The sequence below is a fragment of the Sceloporus occidentalis genome, unplaced genomic scaffold (genome assembly GCF_023333645.1).
Source record: "Sceloporus occidentalis isolate IW3139 unplaced genomic scaffold, rSceOcc1.0.p SCAF_13, whole genome shotgun sequence".
NCBI classification, from domain to species: domain Eukaryota; kingdom Metazoa; phylum Chordata; class Lepidosauria; order Squamata; family Phrynosomatidae; genus Sceloporus; species Sceloporus occidentalis.
In genome coordinates this window covers 13076853-13100216 of record NW_028316993.1, presented here as the reverse complement: position 1 = coordinate 13100216, position 23364 = coordinate 13076853, and the positions used below count along the sequence as shown (strand labels likewise).

Below are 23364 nucleotides of genomic sequence, written 5' to 3'. Positions count from 1 at the left end.
CCAATGTCAAGTTTCACTAGCCTGCTACTGGCCTCGGTCAATATTTATGGAAAGTAGCAGCGCGTTCTTTCCATTGCAAAACCACAACAACATCCCCTTCTGATAATCATCTCCTGGAGTACGGCAAAGAGAGAGGTCCCTGGTGACGGGGAGCACAATAACTCCTTGCAAAAGTTATATCACCGTTCAGACGGTTTCCTCATCACTGCGTGGGTGGATGGATAGTTTCTCTCTCCCTTCATCTCTATCTGGCTCCTTTACTCAGGGAATGAGAGAGGCCTGAATGACTAGACCTTGGCCATGGCACCGCTACTGGCATCTCCATGGGGCTGGATGGAAACGGATCCCCTTCTTGCCCTCCGCTTGGAGGAGCGGATCCAGGTTGTCCGTCTTTCATTTGCTCCTCTCTTTTGTTTTTGTTGGGGGTCATCGTCGTGCCTGGCTTGCGAATCATCCCAGCAAAACAATAACTGGCCTAAAGAGATCATAACTGGCTACCCGGGGACTAGCCAAACAAACACACCTATTCCCAACAGCTCACGGCGCCGTCCATCTATGCAATAAACTGTTTAAAAGACTGTCAATAATTGGGAAAAGCTGCATGTGTTTGGGAAAGGGGAGACGCAGAGGGATTTGTAGCAGACATTTTTGACACAAGGGAAATGCACAGACAAAACAAAATTTTGCACTTAAGCCACAGGTTAGGAAAGGCTAAGGACCGGCAGCTAAGAAATTGGAGACTGCTGGAGAGTAGAAATTTCGTAGGCTCCACGAAAGCTTATGCTACCAATTTCTTTCTCCCACTTAGTCTCAGAGATGCCACGAAACTCCTCTGTATACTGATACGGAATAAGACAGCTTTGTCTATATTAGGCAAAGCATAGTTCTTTCCGATTCAGTCCTCCTTTGCAATATGGCAATAATAATACTGGCCCACCTTACAAGGCTATGGTCAGGTTTCCAATGCAGTGGTGCAGTCAATCCATGTCAGGTTTTAATTCACACTGCAAAAAGCTTATCTAAGGTGCTGATCTATATGCTCCAAATGGAGTCAAGTCCTTTGGACAGCTCCTTTATTGCTATCCAAGCCTTAGAATTGCTTCACCGCTCCGCTGACATGGGAGACACCAGCCAACATGTTCCTAACCCCCTGAATTGCCCTCTATGGATGCATCTACACTGTAGAAATAATGCAGTTTGACACCACTTTAACTGCTGTAGCTCCATCGTACAGAAATTCTGGGGTTTGTTGTTTTGTGAGGCACCAACCCTGTTTGGCAGAGAAGGGTAAAAATCTTGGAAAACTATACACCCCAAGATTCCATAGAATGGAGCTACGGAGCTTAAAATGGTATCAATCTGCCTTATTTCTGCAGTGCAGATGCACCCAATTGAGGCAGATTGAGAGGAACTGAATGAGGAAGGAATGGGGTGTCAACATCCCAAGCTTCAGCATTGCTGTTTTATGAGTATGTTCACTCCCTCTTCCTTCTGTTTCCTTCACACAATCACAACCATAGGCCTTCTTGTTCTGCTTCTTTGGAGGGTTGGGGGAATTTGTCCTCTACGGATTTTCTTTGTACTTATTTGATGTACTTCTGCAAAGAACGGAGCGTCCTCATGCATGCACAATAGCCCCATCTTGACTACAAAGCTGTCGGTATGAGCTGCCCAAGTCCACCATTAATGGCTTCACATGGGGTTTGCCTGCTGTGAAGATCAGATGGATTGGTCCTGGCGGCTTACCTCCAATTGCTGCTCCAAGCTGCCGTTATAGCCAATTTTTACGAGACTTATCCTGAATTGTAATTTTTTACTACGCGGCAGTGCTTAAATTTTTAAGTATTGTTACTGCTCTTTGGTGCTACGGTGGTTGGGTGATTCTAACGTTCCAAAATGGCCGATAAAACAGGTCAGCGCCGTACGTTAAGATTACGGTTACATCTTAACAAGGGACTTCACTGCTTTTCCAGTCTAACTGCAAGATTTTAGGATGGTTTTATTTTTTAAAAAGTTATGGGTATGTGGCCTCATGTGCAATTGTGGACACTGAAGAGACAGTGTAGGAGATGGAAAGAGAGTGCATTTCTTACTACACAGCACATGTCACCAAAAGGATCCTGGCCATAGGCTTTTTCCTGCCTTTTCTGTTGCCAGTAAGCTTGAGTGCCATTGAGTGGAAAACCAAATATTTGAGGAGCCCAGTTTGAGAACTACAGTGAGCCCTTAGTATCCACCAGGAGGTTGGTTCCAGGACTTTATGTAGATAACAAAATCGGTGATGCTCAAGTTGCATTATATAGACCGCCACAGTAAAATGGTGTCCCTTGTGTAAAATAGCAAAATCAAGGCTTGCTTTTTGGATTTCTTCCCGAATATTTTCAAGGCGTAGTAGATAGTGGGTTCCATGGATGCAGACTCCATGGATACTGCTGTCTGACTGGACATTCGGCCCGCCGTATCCATGGATTTTTTATCCATGGATTCAAACATCCATGACTGGAAATTATTCAAAATATATGTAAATTCCCCAAAAGCAAACCTTGATTTTGCAATTTTATATAAGGGGCACCATTTTACCATATCATTGGATATAATGGGACTTGAACATCCATGCATTTTGCTATCCGTAGGAGGTCCCAAAATCAAAACCCAGTAGATACCAAGGGCTCACTGTACAGTCCCTTTTCTTTATCATAGCATCTCTGTACAACATGTCAATGACACAACATTAAATCTTCCTGTATTGTATCTGAGCAAAGAACTCTGGAATTTTGAAAGCTGGTACAGAAACATGTCTGTTTCTGGTTGGCCTGAGGATGGTGCAACCACAACATGGAGTTTTCAAGTGTACCTTAGGGCAAATGTAGCTGTTCCTGTGTTTTTAAAAGTTGTGACTACAATGGTATCAAACTACATTTTGATGCCTTGCAGGGACGTAGCTAGGATTTTAGGAAGGGGGGGGGGGGGTCCAGACTAAGTGCCACCATTATAATGGGGCTTGAGTGCTGCGGCGCAGCAGCACACACCATTCATTTTTCTAATGGAAGGGGGGGGGGTCTGGACCCCAAGAACTCCCCCCCCCCCGGCTACCTCTCTGTGCCTTGGAACTATAATGCCAACTAGTTACCCATTAAGAGATGTTTTTCAGGTTCTGCTAGGGGGCAGCTGTCCTCTCCAAGCTCTTCCAAGAGAAGCCATCAGAGGTGGCTCATGGTTTCCATCTCAATGGCAGGTGAACCTGCTGCAGGTGGTTGTAGATAGAGGAGCTATCCCAGGTGCTAAAACCCTGTATACAAGTGAGGTCCAACTCCTTAGACAGGTCTTTTTAAGTCCAGCTAAATCCAGAACCAGTGATGGTGAAGCTTTTCAAGGTCGAGTGCCCAAACCGCAACCCAAAACCCACTTATTTATTGCAAAGTGCCATGTCCCTCTGGCTTTCTAGTAACAAACTCTGGCAAACTCTGTGCTGTGACAATGGCACATGTGTCCACAGAGAGGGCTCTGAGTGCCACCTCTGGCACGTGTGCCATAGGTTCGCCATCACTACCTGACGGATGTGAGAATACCTAGCCCAATTTCTTGGGGCTGAGAATGGCAGCTAGGAGCTCCATGGCTTCCATCTAGGTTGGTCTATGACAATGACTATCCTACAAGCAGAAGCCAGAGAGTTGGGGGGGGGGGGGGGAGACAGATTCCAAGTTTGCCTTTTCTGCTTCGCCTCCGGGCCTCGATGGAAGGGAAGGCCCAGCAAGTAAACAGCTTAAGCTGCTTCAATCCACCAGTCTAGACCCGTCAGGCTGAATGCCAAGCTTCAGCGAGGAAAAGAAAAACACACATGGAGCAATACTGATTGCATAAGGCCTTGGAAGACACCCAAAAACTCTGTTGGTTTTGAGCTATGATTTACTTTCTAGGATTAAGAAGAACGTCTTCCTGCCCTTTGGCTGTGATTGAATCACCCACAAAAAACCTTGCCTTGGAGGGGCCTAGAAACTTTATAGAGTTGACAGGTTGGATTTCTTGGGTCCCAAGACTGGTACCAACATAGACCTCATTCCCACTACCTTTTAAACCGGATCGCAAATCGGTTTGAACTGCTTCAAATGACACCAGTTCCCACTTGAACAGATTCGCTGAAGCAATTTGGAGCGGGGGGGGGGCATGCACTAGAATAATTTAACCTGTGTCTTTTTGATGCTGATTTTTTCCACGTCTTTTTGGATAAATCAATTCTGCGCAAGTGTGAACCAGATGCAGATCAGAATCGATTTATATTTGCCCTTCGACAGGCTGGAGCAGATCCATTTTGAATCGATTCATTCATCACTGTGAACCACAAGTGGGTTGTTTTATTTTATTTTGCAGCAAGAAAATGCGACCAGGGCAAATGTAGTGTGAACCACACTCCGATGTTGAATCGATCCATCGATTCGGATTGCACACCGATTTATTTGTAAGTGGGAATGAGGCCATGGGGACCCAACTGTCCGTGGCATACCGTGTTATGATACACTCAAAGGGCTCAGAGGATTCGGCTTTCAACATAAGCAACTTTCCTGAAGGCAAACACATTTGAAAGCGGACTACAATTCCCTCTGAGTCCTGCGCAGAGAAGATGCTTAACCAACCAGTTTAAGTCTGTAGCCTTTCAGCCATGCAGTTCGTCCACACAGTATATAGATCAACTGTGGAATTCACTGCTACAAGAAGCAGTGATGACTGACAACTTGGATGCCTTCAAAAGTAGACTGGAAAAAAATCTACGGAGGATGGGGACATCAGTGTCCACTAGTTACAATGACAGTAGAAACATGGAGTTGGAGAGGACCCTAAGGGGCATCCACTCCAACCATCTTCTGCCATGCAGGAACACACAATCAAAGCACTCCCTGAGACAGATGGCCATCCAACCTCTGTTTATATCAATAATATATCAATCCATTATCAAAGGCAGGATGCATCTGTAGATCAGTTGGTATGGGACCTGAGCAAAGCCAGCTTAGTAGAAGAGCCAATGTGATGTAGTGGTTTGAGTGTTGACACTGGGAGGCCAAAGTTCGAGTCTCTGCTCAGCCATGGAAACTAACCAGGAGTCCTTTGGCAAGTCCCACTCTCTCAGCCTCAGGGGAAGGCAATGGCAAACCTCCCTGTGAACAAATTCTCCCAAGAAACCCCCATGATAGGTTTGCCTTCGGGTTGCCATAAATCATACATAACTTGAAGGCACACAACTACAATAGGACATGAGACAAAGAGTGCAGTTGTCCTCATCTCTTGCTGGTGCGCTTTCCAGAGATACGTAGTTGTCCACAATGTGAACAGGAGGCTGGACTAGATAAGCCTTTGTTCTGCTCCATCATGGTTTTTCTTGTTATCTTATGTTCGTAACATGCATTTGGACAGGTTTGCAGAGGCATGCTTTCTCTGTCTGTGAAGTAGAAAATGCTCCATGCCACAGCTGGGATTAACAAGCTCTGTTTAGTGTAGTAACTTAACCCATAGGTGATAAAGCCACACTATTGATGTGCAGCCATTTACTAGCTTTGAGAATACTTACTTTGTGGGTCGAACCAGAGGGGTGCTGCCCAGCCGCAGGATCAGCGGGCCTTTGGGGTTACGGATTTTCTTAATGGCGGAGGTTTTCAGGAGAGCAAACCGTTTAATTAGATTAAATCCTGCAAAAAAGGACAGAAATGAAAAGAGCGGGGATCAAGAGTCAAGCAAGGCCTGTGCGAATGCAGCCGCCTAAATCTTCCACTTCTCTGCCAACCAAATTCCTTTGAATCTGATTATTATGCTGGCTGGGTGCTGTTGCAGGCAAAATCATTCAGAAAACCTCTCTAAAATGGAGAACAGTCATACAACATTTTTTTAAAATGCAAATTTAGGAGATATTCCTTCTTCCTTTTTGCACAAAAAAAGAAAAGAAAAAAAAAGCAATTGTTCTCTACTAGAATGGGAAATTTTGACTATTTCTGTCTGGAACTCTGCTTTTAACAATATTATTTGGTGACGCAAGTCACTAGTCCTCATGGATGTGGCCTGGAGCTTTCACTTCCTCATCTGCGCACTGCAAGCCCCATTGATCTCAACAGAAAGAGAAATATCATCTGCCTTGTTTCTTCCAGCAAAGCCTTGAAGAGAACTCCAAAAATTTGGAGGTTCTCCTGCCTGTCTCTCATTGACTTTTGCCTTTCCATCTGCCAATCTGGCTTCCCTTGAAAAACGGATAGGAAGGAAAGAAATTCTGGGGAAGGAGATGAATTTTGGAGAAATATGCAAGATCCTCACCTGTAATATTGACATATTCCTCACTGCTCTGGTCCAAGCGTAGACCTTCTTTCTGCATCTGTGGACACTTCTCCACTGTGAGACAGAACCCAGTGATTAGTTATATCAAGTTATACTTTCTGAATCTCAAGATTAAATCAAATTCGAAGGCTTTTATGGCCGGCATCCATAGTTTTTTTGGGGGGGGTGGGGTGGGGTTCAGGCTCTGTGGCCATGTTCTAGAAGGGTTTATTCCTGACGTTTCGCCAGCATCTGTGGCTGGCATCTGCAGAGAAAGATACTGAAGATGCTGACCATTACCTTCATTCTCTGAGGATGCCAGCCACAGCTGCTGGTGAAACGTCAGGAATAAACTCTTCTAGAACATGGCCACATGGTCCGAAAAACCCACAAAAACATGTAAATTAAATTCATTCAAATAACAATATCCTGCAATTTTCTGAAGGTTGTGATGCAGTCCATCTCCCCTCCACCATTGCACATAAATAGGTATGTCCCAAAAATGGGAACATTTGAAACCGTGTTTGCAAAAGTGCATGGGATTTGCAAAACACACGCAAGAACACGTCATTTGTTGGGGAACAATTGTTCAGAAATCATGCATATATTTGACAAAGTTGTTGTCGTGGGCCTTTTTGGGAGGTGGGTGGGAGGGAAGGAAGTCCACCCAAATTCATACCAGTGTTCATGCAGATCAGAGCAAAAATAACTTGCAGTCCAATGCGGAAAGCAGATGGAATAAATGATTAAAACAACAACAACAAGGGCATGAGGGAAATCAAGTCTGATCGCTTGGCCCACCTTTTAACTGGGACGCTGGTCCGGGTTTTGCCAAGACGGCATGTGAAATCCTTCAGCTTCCAAGTGTTACACTTTATTTTGGAAATTATGACAATGAATAATGAAGTGGCATTTTGAAAAGAAAACTGACTCACGCTTTGAGATGCGTTTGCTGGAAACGGCATTTCCTTTCTCTTGGGGTAGTCTACCACTCAGCTGGAGGCTCTCAATAGGGCAGTGAATCCACTCTGGGTTTTAGCCCAAACTTTACAGGAATCATCTAACTGGCTAGCCCACATTCCTCCAACAGGTTTAGCCATTTCAATGGACCCTCTAAAATCTGAACCAAGCCCAGGAGGGACTCAACCACTGCAGTAACATGGCTGCTATCAGTTATCATGGATGCTAAACGCACACATACCCTTAAAGCACCAGATCCCGCATGATCTTAGAAGCTAAAGCAGGATCGGTCCTGTTAGCACTTAGATGGCAAATGAATATCAAGTGTGTGGTGCTCTATTTCAGAGGAAGGAACTGGCCAAACCACCTGTGAGTATTCCTTGCCTAAGAAAACCCTATGAAATTCATGGGCTTGCCATATGTTGACAGGTGACTTGAAGGCACACACATACCCTGAAGCCACCAGACCCTGTCTGATCTTGAAATCTAAGCAAGATCAGCCTTGGTTAATATTAGGATGGGAGATCACCAATGAATGCCAGGTGATGAAGAAAAGTGCCCAAAAAACCCAATGATAGGTTCATCTTAGGGTCGCCATAGGTCAGAAACGAGTTGAAGTCACACAACAACAACAACAACAACAATGGTGGACTCATGTCATATGCAGTCCAAAGTCTGCATTTTTCCCACTCCTTCCAGATCGCCTCCTGAAGCAGTTGTCTCAATGTGTCTAATGGCAGGGCTGATTCTGATGCACATACCCAGATGTAGATATCCAGAGCTAATGAATAAAAGATGGGAATGCAGCGCTCCATCCAGCAAGCAGAGCCACCATTGGTTTTTTGCTTTTCATTCTGTCTGCTGCAGTTGCTAAGCCGTCTCTACTGAGCTTCTGGAGGACCCACAACACAATCTTCCCAAGTTTGGATATTATCAAAGCCCTGCCATGTCCCTGGGGTCTACAGCAGCGACACTGTATGCGTGGCTCCAATGGTGAGAGAAGGAAAGCTTCATCCCTGCAGCAGAATCGCACATCGCGAACCGTTGCTTAGAGGCCCAGCGCTGGCAAGAGGAAAGCTGGTCCCTCTCCAGTTTCCACATTAGACGGCAACCAAGCTGATACATTTCTCAGGGGGGTATCCCTCAGAAGACAGTAAAGGATGAGCTAATTCTTCCCAAAACCTTTGAAGTCATCCTTGCCAAGAGGCTGATTCTCTCTCCATCTCATATCAATCCCACTCTACTAGGACTATGTTGTTTTCCTCTTGCAGTAACTCTGGGAGATGGGATGGGGTGCCCAGGCTCACTATGGTCCAAAACACACGGCAAAAATAATCCAGTTTGAGACCGCTTTTTAAGAAGGCGACAATGGCAAACTTCCTTTGAAGAGATCTGTGTAAATTTACAGCGCTTTATAAATAAAGGTTAATAATAATAATAATAATAATAATAATAATAATAATAATAATCTTTCCAATCAGAGGCAGTGTGGTGTGATGGTTTGAGCATTGGACTCTGACTCCAGGAGACTAGGGTCGCAAGTCCTGTTTATCCATGGAAACCCACAGGGGAACCTTGGATAAGTTTCAGCCTTGGAACAAAGCAATGAGTGAAAACTAGAGAGGGCTTCCATTATCATCATCATCATCATCATCATCATCATCATCATCATCATCATCATCATCTTATATTCCGCCTTTCTCCCAACATAGGGACTCAAGGCGGCGAACAAATATAAAGCAATACAATTTAAAAACAATACAAAATGTTAAAATGCATAAATATAAAATTAAAAAAAAACACAATTAAATGATGTTAAGGATTAAAACAGTTATAAATTAAAATATAATATATTAAAATACAAACCATTAAAAATGTGGGTAGCCCCAGGGTCGGAATACAACTATTGATCTATCCCAACTAAAGTAGTGCCTTTGAGTCAACTTTTCAATGGTCTAAGTGTTTCTAATTGATTCTGTGTGTCTACTTAAGGCTGCAATAAGATTCAAGCCAATGTCTCAAGTTAAGTAGGACAAACATTTACTCTTTTGCCATTGCAGTTGACTTACAACAGAAGGATTACTTCCACTCAATTCGCCACTAATCCTGTTCCATTATTCCTGCCAGTCCATTCACTTGGCATGCGTCCCAGAAGGGCAGCAGATCTCAACCCTAAATCGACATGCTCTTTTTTTCACATTCCTCTCCGCTTTGAGCTCAAATCTCTAATTTTGATTCAAAAATCTTTCTTCTTTTCTTTTTAGAGACCTAGTCCTAGTATCATTAGTATTAATCAATCTCCCCAAGAACCCTTTACCTTACTGTCCTAAGCCCTCCGTTGTTCTCCTCCTATCCAAATGATACAGAAGGACAAAACCATGCATTATCATTAAACCCTTGTGGACATGTTGATGCCGGAGAAGTGTGCCAAGCAGGGAGACAGAGTCAATGCACAATAAGTGAAGAAGACTGAAAAGAAGGCCTTTGACATGGATCCCGCCTTTGTCCTACACATGAGTAAGTTCCCTTACACATGTGGTCATATTTCTTGGCTGTAGTACAATGACTGGATTCAGTTCATAGTTGTGGAAGTGACATCCCACAAGTTCACATGGGCCTAACCTTCTTGTTAGCCCTCACTCCAGGAGATCCATGGCACTTTCCTCTGTGCTGCTGTGCTGGCTTTCCTATGTGTATGGGCAGCATGGTGTAGTGGTTTGTGTGTCCGACTGTGACTCTGGGTTTGAGTCTCCACTAGGCCATGGAAATCCACTGGTCCCAACTAGAGGAAAATTCCAACTAAAAGAGACTCACTATATCAGCTACTGAACAGGGCGACAACACTATGTTAGTCCCTTTGATTCCATGGGTCTATTGTACAGTGAGCCTTTGATATCCGCTGTGGTCCCATTCCAGGACCACCAATGGATACAAAAATACAATGGTGTGGTAAGATGGTGTTCCTTATATCAAATTGAAAAATCAAGCTTTGCTTTTTTTGAATGCATATACACTCATTCCTCCATATTTGCAGCTTTGATCTTTGCGGCTTTGATTATTCATGGATTTGATTAATATGTTCTCTCTAGGAATATCCAGGTCCTCCAGTACAACTCTGTGGTCAACTTTAACCAAACATTGCACTGAAAGACCTAAAGATTCTTAGAGAGAATGCTCTACTAGGCCTTTGTAGCTTCTCCATCGCAACTCTATGGTCAGTGTCTGTTGGACGTTGACCACAGAGTTGCACTGGAGGACCCAGAGAGGTGTCCTCTCAGGTAAAAATATGGTGTTTTTGTTATTTGCGGTTTTCCCATATTCACAGGGGCCTTGTGCCCTTAGCCCTAGCTAATATGGAGGTGTGTGTGTGTGTGTGTATGTATATATCTCCAAGCCATGGATGGTTGAATCTGTGGATGAAGTATAGCAATAGCAGTTGAACCTCCATTGATATGGAAGACTGATTGTAGTTGAGGGTAACAAAAAGGATTGAGACAGAAGTCTTGAGGAGGCCAGGATCTGGTTCCAGCTCTGAACAGGATGGACGAGGTTGACTTTTCCTCTAATACTGCCTTGGGCCTTTTCTTATGTCCTTGGGTGTCATCCTGGAGCCACAAAGTCATGAATGGTTCCTCTCCACGACGAATGGTTTCCTTAATGCAGCGTCCCTCGAGTTGCAAGCCACATAATCACAGTCTCAGAACAGCTGCAGCCTCAGTTCACTGCAAAGTGTTGTGGTTGTTTCTATATATATATATATATATATATATATATATATGTATATATATGAAAACAAATGGACACCATAGCTCCCGAAATAAACAGCACCTGAGGGCCCTTGAGAGGTATCCAGACTACAGCATCTGCTTCTCAAATTGCTGCCAGAGCCATTAAAAATCCATCCAAAAGGAAGTCAATGGATTTGTGTGGGCCAAAGGATGCCTTTGAGCGGGTCATCTGGGTTGCTTTCGACACAGTGAAAGGACAGTGGTCCGGAAAAGAACGGTGGCTGTCGCTGCCGCCCAAATGCGCTGTGAATTTCCCCATTCCTCCTCAGGCTAAAACATCTAAAGGGCTTTGAGAGAAGCGCTTAGCCAACTTGAGCTCTTTGATGGAAATACTATGAATGTTTTTGAGTGAATCAATAGTGACTAAGGCAGAAAACAAAACAAAAAAAATCCTCCACAAACTAAGAACATCAGGGTGGGATCGTGGTTTCCTAATCACTATGGCATCTCCAGATTTTGCCCAAAGTGAAATTCAAAGAGAGGTGTCCTCATGTTGCGTGAGTCAACATCTGAGGAATTTTAAGGAGAGCATGTCTCAGTAACGCAAAAAGAGATTGCAAGGAAAGGAGAGGAGGAGAGCCTCAGCGCATGGATGAAGCCGGAGAGCTGCAAAAGGGTAAAATAGCAACATCTGAAATAGTAACTGGCAAAATCTTTGCCTGCAGGCAATGAGTTTCCCTGCGCTGCTTCCCCTCGAAGGAATTTGGAAGGCTGCTTTAAATTTCGCACCGCCCGGGAAAGAGCAAAAATAGAGTGTTTTTGCCAGAGTTTGAACATTGCAGGGGCAAGCTCTCGGCACAAATGGTTCCTTTAAAAATAATAATTGAAAAGGGACAATGGAAGGTGGGGAAAGGAATATATATATATATTCCAAAATTTCTTACTTCAGCATCGGATGTTGGAAATCATTTGGAGACCGAATTGGAATAGACTTGTTTGGTCAGTCATGGAACAGTGAGTCCACACTTAGGTGGATCCAATTGATTCAATGGATTTGTTTTAGTCGGGATTAACAACAGCTTGTTGTTTGTTATTGTCGTCGGCCTTCTATTCATTTTTCAACTTATGGCAACCCCAAGGTGACGCTATGTTGGGGTTTTCTTGGCAAGATTGGTTCAGAGGAGGTTCGCCATGGAAAACCTTGAGGCTGAGAGCATATGACTTACCCAAGGTCTCCCAATGGGTTTCATGGTTGAGCCGGGAATTGAATTGGTCTCTAGAGTCATAGTCCAAAAGTCAAAGCACTACTCCATGCACAGCACTTCGGCCCATGTTAAGAAGATACCCTTGTTCCAAAGCAGTAGTTCATACTGATCAGGGAGTATAGCATATATTCTATGGTAACCTCTTCCATCTTGAAAGCCATTCCCATTGCTCACCCTGGCTAGGAATCATGGAAGTTGCAATCCAACACATCTGGAGGAGATCAGGTTCGGGAAAGCTATTTTTATGAGCTCTGAAGAAAGTTGCCCAAGGTCATAACGGGAAATCTGTAGCAGTGCTGGGAAAGCTTGGAATTTCCTTTCCAAAGTGCCCTGTTTTGTTCGGAGCTACTGAAGTATTCTTTGTCTCTGAAGCAGCCAAACATATCTGTAGCTCACACAAGTGCCTCTTGCCTTCATTCGATGGAACTGTTCTGTTTGGGCAAACAATATCTTACTTTTCCATCTGGGTGGGGAACTGGAAGCAGGGGTCTGGAGGTCAATTTGATGCCTCCGGGACCCTTTGGGAGCCACACAGATTGTCCAAAATTGCAACAAACGAACAAACAACAAAACCCCCAAATGAAACCAGAAGTGTCTGCAAATCTACTTCTGGTTTGGGAGGAGGAGGGTTTTTTTGGCCCTCCATATCCATGGATTCTGCAGCCACAGACTCCGCCACCAACAGCTTGATTTTGTCATTTGATATAAGGGACACCATTTTCCTATTCCACTGTATTTAATGGGATGTGAGCATTCATGGATTGCGATATCCATGGGGGTCCTGAACCAAACCACAGCACATACCAAGGGCCCACTATATTTGGGGGTTGTTATATAGTTGCCAAGAAAACCTTAGGGACAACATAAATCAGAAAGAACTTGAAAGTACACAACCACAACCACAACCACAACAGCAAACATTATAAATGAAGCCATAAAGAAGAGGTGCCTGCTGTTTATAGGTCAGCTTAGCCAATTCCTAGGGGGGAAAACAAGCCCGTAAGTCAGGGAGATGGACGGTCTTTCTGTTTTATATTTCACAGTGGGAGAGATGGAGAACCCTTAGAGGCTGGAAGGAGAGGTGCAGTTCAGCTTTTGATAACAGAAATGGATAGGAGAGAGGTTGTTATGAGAGTCCATCCAGGGACCCAAACTCAGGGACAAAGTCGATCTGAGACAAACAGCCACCCTCTGGGGCTGAGAGAGTGCGACTTGCTCAGGGCCACCCAGTGGGTTTCCATGGCCAAGCAGGGATTCGAACCCTGGTCTCCAGAGTTGTAGTCCAACGCTCAAACCACTACACATCAAACAGAGTCTGTAGCAGGGCAGAAAAGATCTTCTGTGCTCAAAATTTATGGAGATATATATGCAAGTGTGTGTGTATGTCTACAAGCTGGCTGTTGACTTATGGCGGTCCCATGAATTTCATAGGGTTTTCTTAAGCAAGGAATATTTTGAGGTGTTTTGCCAATTCCTTCCTCTGAAATATTGCCTACAGCCAGTGGAAAATACTATGTTACTTTGCCAGTGATGGATGACGGCGGAAGAAATACAAGTGAAAGGGAGGAGAAAAAAGAGAGAGAGAGATTTGCACATTGTCATTGTTATGTGCCCCTGAGTTATGGCAGCTTTGTCCTAGAGTTTTCTTCTTGGTAAGATCTACTCAGAAGAGGTTTGCTGTTGCCTTCTTCTGAGGCTGAGAGAGTGTGACTTGGCCAAAGTTGCCCAATGGGTTTCCATAGCTGAGCACCAACTTGAAACCTGGTCTTCTATAGTCATACTCAAACCATTTTGTTTTTAAACTGGTGAGTACTGGACTTTTAAAAGCCACCTCATTATGGGGACAGGGAACCCCAAATAAGTTCAGTACCCTGGATGACTCTTTTCAAGAATCAGAGCGGATTCGCCATGCCAAAAAACATGGAAGCCACGATCTGGCCTTAAAACAGTTTTGCCTTTCTTATCCTGATTTCCTGCTTGAAATATATTTCTGCTTAGTCTTTTTTGGCAAAAAAGAAAACCTTCAACAGCTGACAAACCAACATGCAAAGAAACGGAGGCAGACTTGGCCTCAATGAATTATTCACCGCGCACCTGAGCATTGAGCCCAGTTACGATGTAGGAGACACCAGACATCAAATAGGGCAGGTGAGTTACCCCACGCAACCAGGAGCCTTGGGTTCCTGCTGAGAGGGGTTGGGAAGTTGCACAGATCATGTGCGTGGAGCCAGAGGCATGCGTTTGCAACCCCCCGTGAGATGCACAAGCCTTGCCTTACATCGAAGTGAGGCTGCTTTGCCGAACAAAAGGTTAGAGGGGGTCTGTTTGAAGTAGTTCCTTTAGTGTTCAGCCTTTGCACACTGGTGAGACAGAGAGAAAGAAAGAACCAGAGGGAGAAGGAAAGACAACGTGTGCTTGGGGAAGAAAAGAAATGGAAGCAAACCAAGTGTAAAGCAGAAGATGCTTTTCAAAAAGATCCAGCTATGGCTGAGGGTTTCCATGTCAGAATGGGCTCCAGCTTTTAAGGTACATTTTAAAAGGCGCTATCCAGGATGCTGAATATATTTTGGAGCTCAGGCTCAGCACCTTGGAAAGCACTTTCAAACTGCAGCCTCAATCCCAGTGTGGACTCAAAAGTTTTTCCAGAGTGCTGAATTTATTTTGGACTAAGTTACTTTTAGTCAGCACTGAGGATAACTTGGAAAACTTGGGGGAAACAAAATACTGTCTGGTAGCATGTGAGTTATTGTTGCTGTTGTTGCTGTGTGCCTTCAAGTCATTTCCGAATTGTCGCAGCTCTAAGGCAAACCTATCATCGGGTTTTCTTGGCCAGATTTGTTCAAGTTTGCCATTGCCTTCCTCTGAGGCTGAGAGCGTGTGACTTGCCCTAGGTCACCAAGTGGTTGCATGGCTGAGTAAGGAATCGAACCCTGGTCTCTGTAGTCCAACACTCAAAACTACTATGCCACAGTTTCCACTAAAGTAAATCCATGGAATTATTCATCGAATAGTGAGTTGCTGCAGAAGTAAAGCCAGCTGAATAGAATCATAGAATCAAGGAATCAATAGCTCTAATGTAACAATAGGGTTTAGGCCACCTTTTTGGGGGGGGATGACAGTCCCCAGAATCCCCCATGCCACCTGGCAGATCTAGAGAGCTGTTTTTCAAAGAAATGGAGGCCACACTTGGGATCTGAGCTGAACTGACAGATAGCATTTTATCCCGTTACAACCCTGGCCGGATGTTGGCATTGCATTTTCACCGCGACACGGACAGCTCAGAAATGTTTCTCCAGAGGCTGCCTGCAGCAAAACGCCGGGAGCAATGAAGGCAGCTATCAGTCACGGAGAATTGTTGCTGAACATGCACCTTCGGGCACCTCGATCTGTCAGTCAGAGATGGCAGCAGATTAATTCTCCAGCAGGCCTTCCATGGTTTATCTTGCTGACTTTTGCCCTCCTGAGCCAAGGCACAATGGCACAGGAATTGTGGCATTTGGGGCTCAGGCTTGATTGTGAAAAGTCATCCCGATGCCCTCAGCTCCCCAGCTCTGGGCAGAATCCTCTGGCGGGTGTTTGGGAGAGATAAGGAGGGCCTCAAGATGATGGCAAATATCACGGGACTCTTTTACAAGTGGCTTTTTACAACACTGTTGCACACAAGTTTTCCATCCTGGTTTGCAGAAACTGGCCTAAATCTTATTGTTAGTCCTCAACTCAAGTAGAACCATTGAATCAATTAGATTTGCCTACATCTTGACTCACCATTCAACAACTGGGTAGAATACAAAGAAATAGCCATGTTAGTCTGGAATAGCAGTATGCAAAGGGATCTTGTAACTGAGTAAAGGAAGTTATAACATAAGCTTTCATAGACTTGGTCTACGTCCTCAGAATCATTTAAGGAAGTAGACTAGAGGTGCATCTATATAGAAATAATGCAATTTGACACCACTACTTTAAGATCTGTAGCGCCATCCTGTGGGATCCTGGGATTTAGAGCATTCTTATCCAGAGAGCTCTTCTAATATCTCATTGAACTATACATCCTAATGGTTAAACTCATTGAAAACCAAATGTTCATTCAGGCAGAATCTTGATTTGGATGCAAAAAGAAAAATACAGCCCTTGGTTCCTGGACTCCCCATGGATACCAAAATCTATGGATACTCAAGTCTTATTATATACAATGGGGTAGAAAACAATGTCCTTTGTATAAAATGGCAAAATCTAAGTTTGCTTTTAGATTTTTATTTTTTGGTGGGGGGATATTTTCAAGCTGTGGGTTGTTGAACCTGTGAAAGCAGAATCTGGGGAAGCAACGGGCCGACTCTATGTCGCCAAAGGAAACCTTGCCTTCATAGACCAGGCTGGTGGTACGTTATTATGTGCCCAACACTCATTGCAGCTGCTGGTAGTTTGTATCGATTTTGGTAGATTCTCTGACATGTAATACAAGACGCAATCTTAGCCATCCATCTGCAGCCCATTAAGGAACCAGCTGTGTGTGTGTATCGATATCGACCACATCTTCCTATTGCTGGCTCTCTTACCTTCTGGAGAGGTAAGCAGTTTCCCTCCTCTGCAGGTTCCAAAGAAGATGCCAACCAAGCATGCAATGGGAAGCCCAGTTCTCCTCATGGTGAGTCTGTAGGTGACCTAGAAGAGAATGAGCAACGGTCAGGTAAAGCCCCTTGGCAGGAGAAAATGGCCAGAATCCCATTAAGATCACTGGTTAAAATTAAAGTCATAAAGAAACCCAGCCTCAGCAGCTAATTCTCCCCAGTTCACTGCAGAGGTCCTTCTTGGGAAGACATGAAGCTTTATATGGCTTGCATTCGAACCCTGGTCTCTCCGGATCCTAGTGCAACTCACAGACTACTACACCACACTGCCTTCCTATATGGGAATGCAGAAATTTCACCTCTCCTTCTCTACACCCTTTACTTTCTCAGGAAGCATCTACACTGTAGAGACAATGCCATTTGGCACTGCTTTAACTGCCATGGTTCCATCCATTAGAATCTTGGGATTTGTAGTTTTGTGAGGCACCAGCCCTCTTGGGCAGACGAGTCTAAAGTCCTTGCAAAACTACAAATCCAAGGATCCCACAGGATGGAGCAACAACTCTTAAAGTAGTGTCAAAACTTCATTATTTCTACACTACAGATGGACCCTTGGAATTTCCCTTGGGCTTTATCCAAGCAGACAAGGAACCTCTGAATTCACCTCAATTTTTATTTCTGTTCTTTTTGCTTCCAGTGAAATGCATTTGTAATGCCAGCTGCAGCAACCACAACAGTGGTTGTGCTGGAGGGAGGTTGCAACCAAAGACTGGCTTAGCCATTCCATATACAAATACATTTTGTGGAGGGGTTGTGATATCCACACACTATGGATGGTCAACCCTAAAGGAGATGCTCTCACATGCGCCTTCTATGCGAAGAGCTATGAAGACACCTCTGGATAGTTATCTGCAGGTCAGTTTATTCTTTCACCTTTTCTTCCTTTGTGTGTGTGTGTTTTTGACCCCACTTGCATTCTGGAAGGATGGGACATCTGGAAAAGGCATTACAGCAGAGGAACTCAGTAAGAAAGCACCAGCCTTAGTCCATTCCTCACACTCTCTTGCTCTCTCTCCGCCACCCCCAAGTTTGCTACCAGCTCTGATGAAATTTCATTCATAATAAGAAACGGATGTGTGAGGAGATGGATATTTTGTGGCAGCATCCAGGAAAGAAAAGTGGTGGCCGGGGGGAGTATGGAAGTTATTTTGTGGAATTAATTTTTGGGAGAAAAGTGTGCAGGGAAGCTGTTTCTCCACTTCGGAGGGCCAATTTTGCTACCTAGAGATAGGCTATTTAATCATTTTTAATTGCCACGGGTCGCTCATAAACTTTGTTGCTATATCCGCGGGATTTCAACACATTTTAGCTGAATCATCCCATAGGCCCGTAAGAACAAACATAAACTCCTAGCAAAAGAGTTGCAGTCCGGACGCCATCTGGTTTGGTGACCAGAATGTGAAGAAGGATGAAAAGGGAGGAGAAACTCTGCTTTTACTCCTCCACTTTACCATTCAACAACCTCCTATTTCACCTTGATTTCCTTGTCCTACTTCCCTCCCTTGCTACTATAAACCCTCCAACATTTCACAGGTGGAAACCAGGACACATGCGGCCAAGCAACATCCGAGTGGGGACAAGATGACAAATATTATTCACGGGGAAGAACGCACCAGCGAGGAGAGGCTGCAGCAGTTTGCTTTTGCCTGAGCCTCCTTGGAAGAGCAAACTCTGCACCCTCTTTTCCTCCCCTCCCCACTGAATTAACTGCGTGCAAATTACGTTTGCAATTTGAACCCATTTTTCAGCAATCAACATAAGCTGAGGATAAAGTGGGAGGAGTGAGAAAAGGATTTTTTAAAGCAGACGAAAAAGTGGGAAGGAAGAGGATTAATCCAGAGACTCTTCACTGAACTGGCACAGTTGGGGGGATGGATATGCTGCTAGCTGTAGAAAGCAGTGCTGGACTCACATGGTGCCCAGCCTATACTGCTCTTCATGGAGGTGGATAGATCCCAAATACCTGGCTTTGGGGGTTTCTAGATTTTATGGCCTTGTGGATAGGATGCCCTAAGAATTCACTTGCATAAGCAGCAGCAACCCAGACGCATAGAGGTCCAAAGGGTGAAATGTTCTTCTTATCTCCTGGAGACGGAAAGGGCAGTTGGAAGCCATTGTGGCAGTTGTGTCCCCTGGCTACTGGTTCATAGTGAATGTGTGGCTGGACACATCAGGACAGGGGGAAGAAGCAGCTGTCATCCCATAGCAGACAAAGATGGAAGCTGGTTCTTCATTCTTGGGTGTGGAAGGGAAGCTGGACAGCTCCCAGATGCAACTCCACAGCCCAGCAATGCCTGGTGAGTGAAGGGCATGCAGAATGGCATACAGGAGCTTCTGGTTGCTTTCCCACCAACCTCCCCCCCCCCAAAAAAAAACCCAATTGCACGAGATGCAAGACATCTCTTTAAGCAATGCCATTAAATGTTGGCTTAATCCATCCATATGAAGTCAGTTCTAGTCTTCCTGAATAACCTGCTTGCAATATTTTTCCCTCTCTGCTGTGAGAAAGTTGTTGAAAATTTGCTGTGGTCCTTTGAGGTTTTGGGACACCATGGGAGCAACCCACTAGGCTGTTGTTGGTAACTGCCTTTGAATCGATCTCAACTCATGTGACTCTTGGATAAGACATCTCCAAGACCCTCTTTTGTCTTCCCCTGCTCTGCATAATTCCTGCAACTCCATAAAACCCACAGTGATCTCCTTAATAGAGTCCATTATCCATCTTGCAGTGTGGCCTTCCTATCTTCCTACTTCCCTCCACCTTTCCCAGCATTATTCTCTTTTCCAATGAGTCCTTCTTTCTCATGATGTGTCCTAATTAAGATGGCCTCACTTTGGTCATCTTGGCTTTGTCCGGGGAGGTTTCCGGCTTGATCTGCTCTAGGACCCATTGGTTTGTCATTTTGGCTGTCCATAGGATCCTCAGCACTATTCTCATATTAATGGATTTTCTTCCTATCTTCTTTCCTAACTGTCCAGCTCTCACATGTATCCATGGTAATAGGAAATACGATGGCTTGTATAGTTCTAACATTTGTGCTCAGTTGTATGTCTTTGCAGTTTAGGATCTTCTCTAGTTCTTTCATAGCCACCCTCTCCATAGTCGTCTTCTGATTTCCTGACTGCAGGCCCCATTTCTATCAATGTTTGATCCCACCAGGTAGGAAATAGCAGCATTGAGGTATGCTCACATTTTAACTTTGGCAGGTCTTAACATCTGCAGAGTGACTGGGCCGCAGTGTAATTGTGAGGCTGCAAAATGAATGCATTGGTCCCCAGTAAGAATTCTGCCCCCGAATTAAATTTTCCTTCAGTCTCTGAATGTCTAGCTTTGCGGAGCATGAGACACTGAACATCATTTGCACGCAGAACCCTTCTATTTGCTGCCTTTGCCTACCTTTAGTCATGTTTCCTGCTCCTTTTCTTTGGATGCCAAAACTGTATTTCTAAATGATCAAGTGAGCAGTTTTAAATGACTGCAAAGCTAGAAATTTGGGGATTGTAGGGACATTTCATTGGGGGGCAGAATTTTTATCGGGGGAGAAATGCCTTCCTTTTGTCCCACCTTGCAGCTTGTGATTTGGTCTAGCTGGCTCAAAAAAAATGAGCCAAACCACATGCTACAATCAAAACCCTCCATCTGGGTAAAAACAAAAACCAAAACCAAGGACCTGGAGTCTCACTAGTTAATCTGCCTTGAGGGGACATGTCTCCTTAGCGAAACTTGCAACACACCTTTTAGTGATGGATTATTTATCTCATCCTCTTTTAATCCCAAATTGATTGATGTGGCATCGAGAAGGGAGGAGGAGGAGAGTTTTCTTTGCCCTGAAACATCTCCAACTGAGCCTTCGGTAAATAAAGATGGGCCCCATGGTGCATACATCATAATTTCCTTGCAGGTGTGTGTACAGAAAACATGTGCTGAATTCCCATCCAGCAACGCACTCTCTCTTCTGACAACGGCCTGCTTTAAAACAGCGTCTGGCTTCCTGAGTCAATACGGTGAGACCTTGCCTTGAAAAATCCCACCGTTTTCCCAAGTTGCAAGACATTTGTCTGTTAGTCTCTTTAGCTGGGATTTATTGCTCATAAAATACATCTGGAGGTATTTGTAGAAATGTAGACGAGATGACATTACAAAGCCCCTGCCTTTCCTCCTCCACATCTTCCTGAGCCTCCTGGTCGGATCCATGCACCCGCACCCACATTCCTAAATTTAAGCGAATGAAAGAAGAATGTGAACGCTTCTTTCCGAGTAGAGAGAAGATTTCCTCTTTAAGAATCATCAACACAGTGACCATTCAGGAGATTCCTCTTGGTGCGCGAATCTTGCTGTGGCACTACACCAAAATTGTAACCTCCTTCTATGCTCAGTGACCCCAAAGCTCTCACTCCAAATGAACCTCCCAGCAAGAATCCCCTTTGACTTGCCTAAAGCAGCCCACCCCATCAAAGCAGCACATGCACAAGCAGATCCAGACATTGCAGACAGATGTGTGGATGAGATTTTGTTCTCCCTATGGAGCTGCAAGAGATTGAGTAGTTCTCTTACCTGGTGGAGGTGCTATACACAGCTGGCCATGGCCTTTCCAAAGAAAGGAAAACCGTTGTTCCCCCAGGCAAGCAAGCAAGGAGTGAGCCCGCAGCCCACGTCACTCTTGGATCTGGCAACCGCCTGCTCCAAACTTTTGGAGTTGCTTGGAATTCCCCCTGTCTCCTTCTCCTCCTTCTTCTTTTTGGTGTGTCTGTCTGTGTCCCAAGCAGAGAAAGCAAGGAACCGGGGAGGGAGAACAGAGGAAAGCTGGTCCCAAGCTGGAGAGTAAATCTGTAGAGAGGGTTTGGGACATCCCAGTGGAACCCAACTGGATCTCTTTTTGGAGACTTTCCCTCCCCTCTTTGCTTCCACTGTTCCTTCAGAGGTGGAGGAGTGAAGATTTCGCCCCCTTTGCTCCAAGCCAGAGGCTGACTCTCTGTGACGAAGAGCGGTTACTTCACCAGGCCCCTGCGCTGGAAGCGAACGGCTCTTAAACGTGCCGGAATGCCAAGAAAGCTTAATCGAGCCCAGCTGGGACAGGAACAAAAGGCCTGCTGCAGGCTGCGCAAAACCTCATCCAGCTCATCTACTGCCTCCTTGTCTCGTGGTTTCTTCTTCTCTCGCTTACAGTCTCCCTGAAGTTTGGCACCTCTTCAGGACTAGCTTTCCTGGGCCAAGCCATCGCCGCAAGTGGGATTCAGCTTTGTGATGTGTAATCTCTCCACCATCACTGGAAAAAAGGAAGCAGCCCTATAGTAGGGCGGACCGCTGCATATACCCTCCGACTGTCCCAACTGAGCAGGGATAGTCTTGGTTAATCCTCTGCCATCCCACTTTTTAAAAAATGTCCCTGTTTCTCTCTCCTCCTCCCACTTTCCTCTTTTGTCGTCCTCATTTAAGTTGCTGCAAACTAGTTCCAAAATGCAGAAGTAGTTTGCACTCACTTAACTCAGCAGGGGAGGGAAGAAAGGGGAAGATTTTGGTTGCAGCTACAGAAATAATGAAGTTTGAGACCGTTTTAACTACCACAATTCAATATTATAGAAACCTATAATATTGTGGCACCAGAACTCTCTGACACAGAAGGCTAAAGATCTCATAAAGATGCAATTCCTAGAATTCTATAGCAATGCTATGACAGTTAAAGGGTTGTCAAATTGCATTGTTTCTTTAGTGCAGATGCAGTCAGAATCTCCCCCTGAATGTTCAAACGAATATGAAATGCGCAATTGCAATGTGAACGCACCTCTGCCTGTGCAATGCAGACTGCGCAAAATGCTTCTCCAGCTATGAAACTCACAATTGCATGGTATGACCTTTGCTTCTGCAACCTATAACAACTGAATACAGGCTTCCACATTGGAGAAAAAGGTCCAGCTACTTTGACAGGAAAATGTATGAATGCATCAGTCACTAACAGGATGGCATCAATCCATGTGTATTAGCTTGAGTTATGCCCACATATGTCACCAACAGTATTCCAGCCAAGGGATGCCACCTGAATTTCAGGGCACCAATGGACTTGTCGGTGGCCACCCAGAGAGTTCATAACTGAGATAGGATTTGAATGGGGGATTAATTTCTGGGCCTGTTCTCTGAACGCCCACACAAGGCAAGATCTTGACTTGCATAATCCCAGAGAGTCTCTCACCTCCCTTGTTGGGAACTCCGGCAAACTTACTGGCGCATGTCGGTCACACAGCTGTCTGTGTGACCACATGTGGCCTTTAAAAAGGAGACGGGGGAAGGAGGAAGGCAACCCTTTAAGGCTCATCACAAAGAGCAACCCATTAATCTTCAACACATTTGCACAGGAAATGTGTGCGAAGGAAGCTGGAGAGAGGCAGGAACCCAAAACTTGGAGTGCAAAGCACAGCAGTTGAATGAGACGCAAGATATTTTAATACCATCCTCCCTCCTCCCATTATTCCCATTTAGTCCTGTAGGTAAATGTA

General features: G+C 44.8%; 1 protein-coding gene across 1 annotated transcript in view; it reads right to left on the bottom strand.

Annotated features, from left to right (window-relative positions):
- Positions 1-21910, bottom strand: part of COL16A1 (collagen type XVI alpha 1 chain) — a 121230-nt gene extending 99320 nt beyond the window's left edge. Inside the window, exons 1-4 of the mRNA XM_089479163.1 lie at positions 21428-21910; positions 16801-16906; positions 6295-6369; positions 5561-5678 (exon numbers count right to left, since the gene is read on the bottom strand). Coding sequence (XP_089335289.1) covers positions 5561-5678; positions 6295-6369; positions 16801-16888 — 281 coding nt within the window. The 5' untranslated portion in view covers positions 16889-16906; positions 21428-21910. The remainder of the gene's footprint in view (positions 1-5560; positions 5679-6294; positions 6370-16800; positions 16907-21427) is intronic.
- Between the last annotated feature and the right edge of the window lie 1454 nt (positions 21911-23364).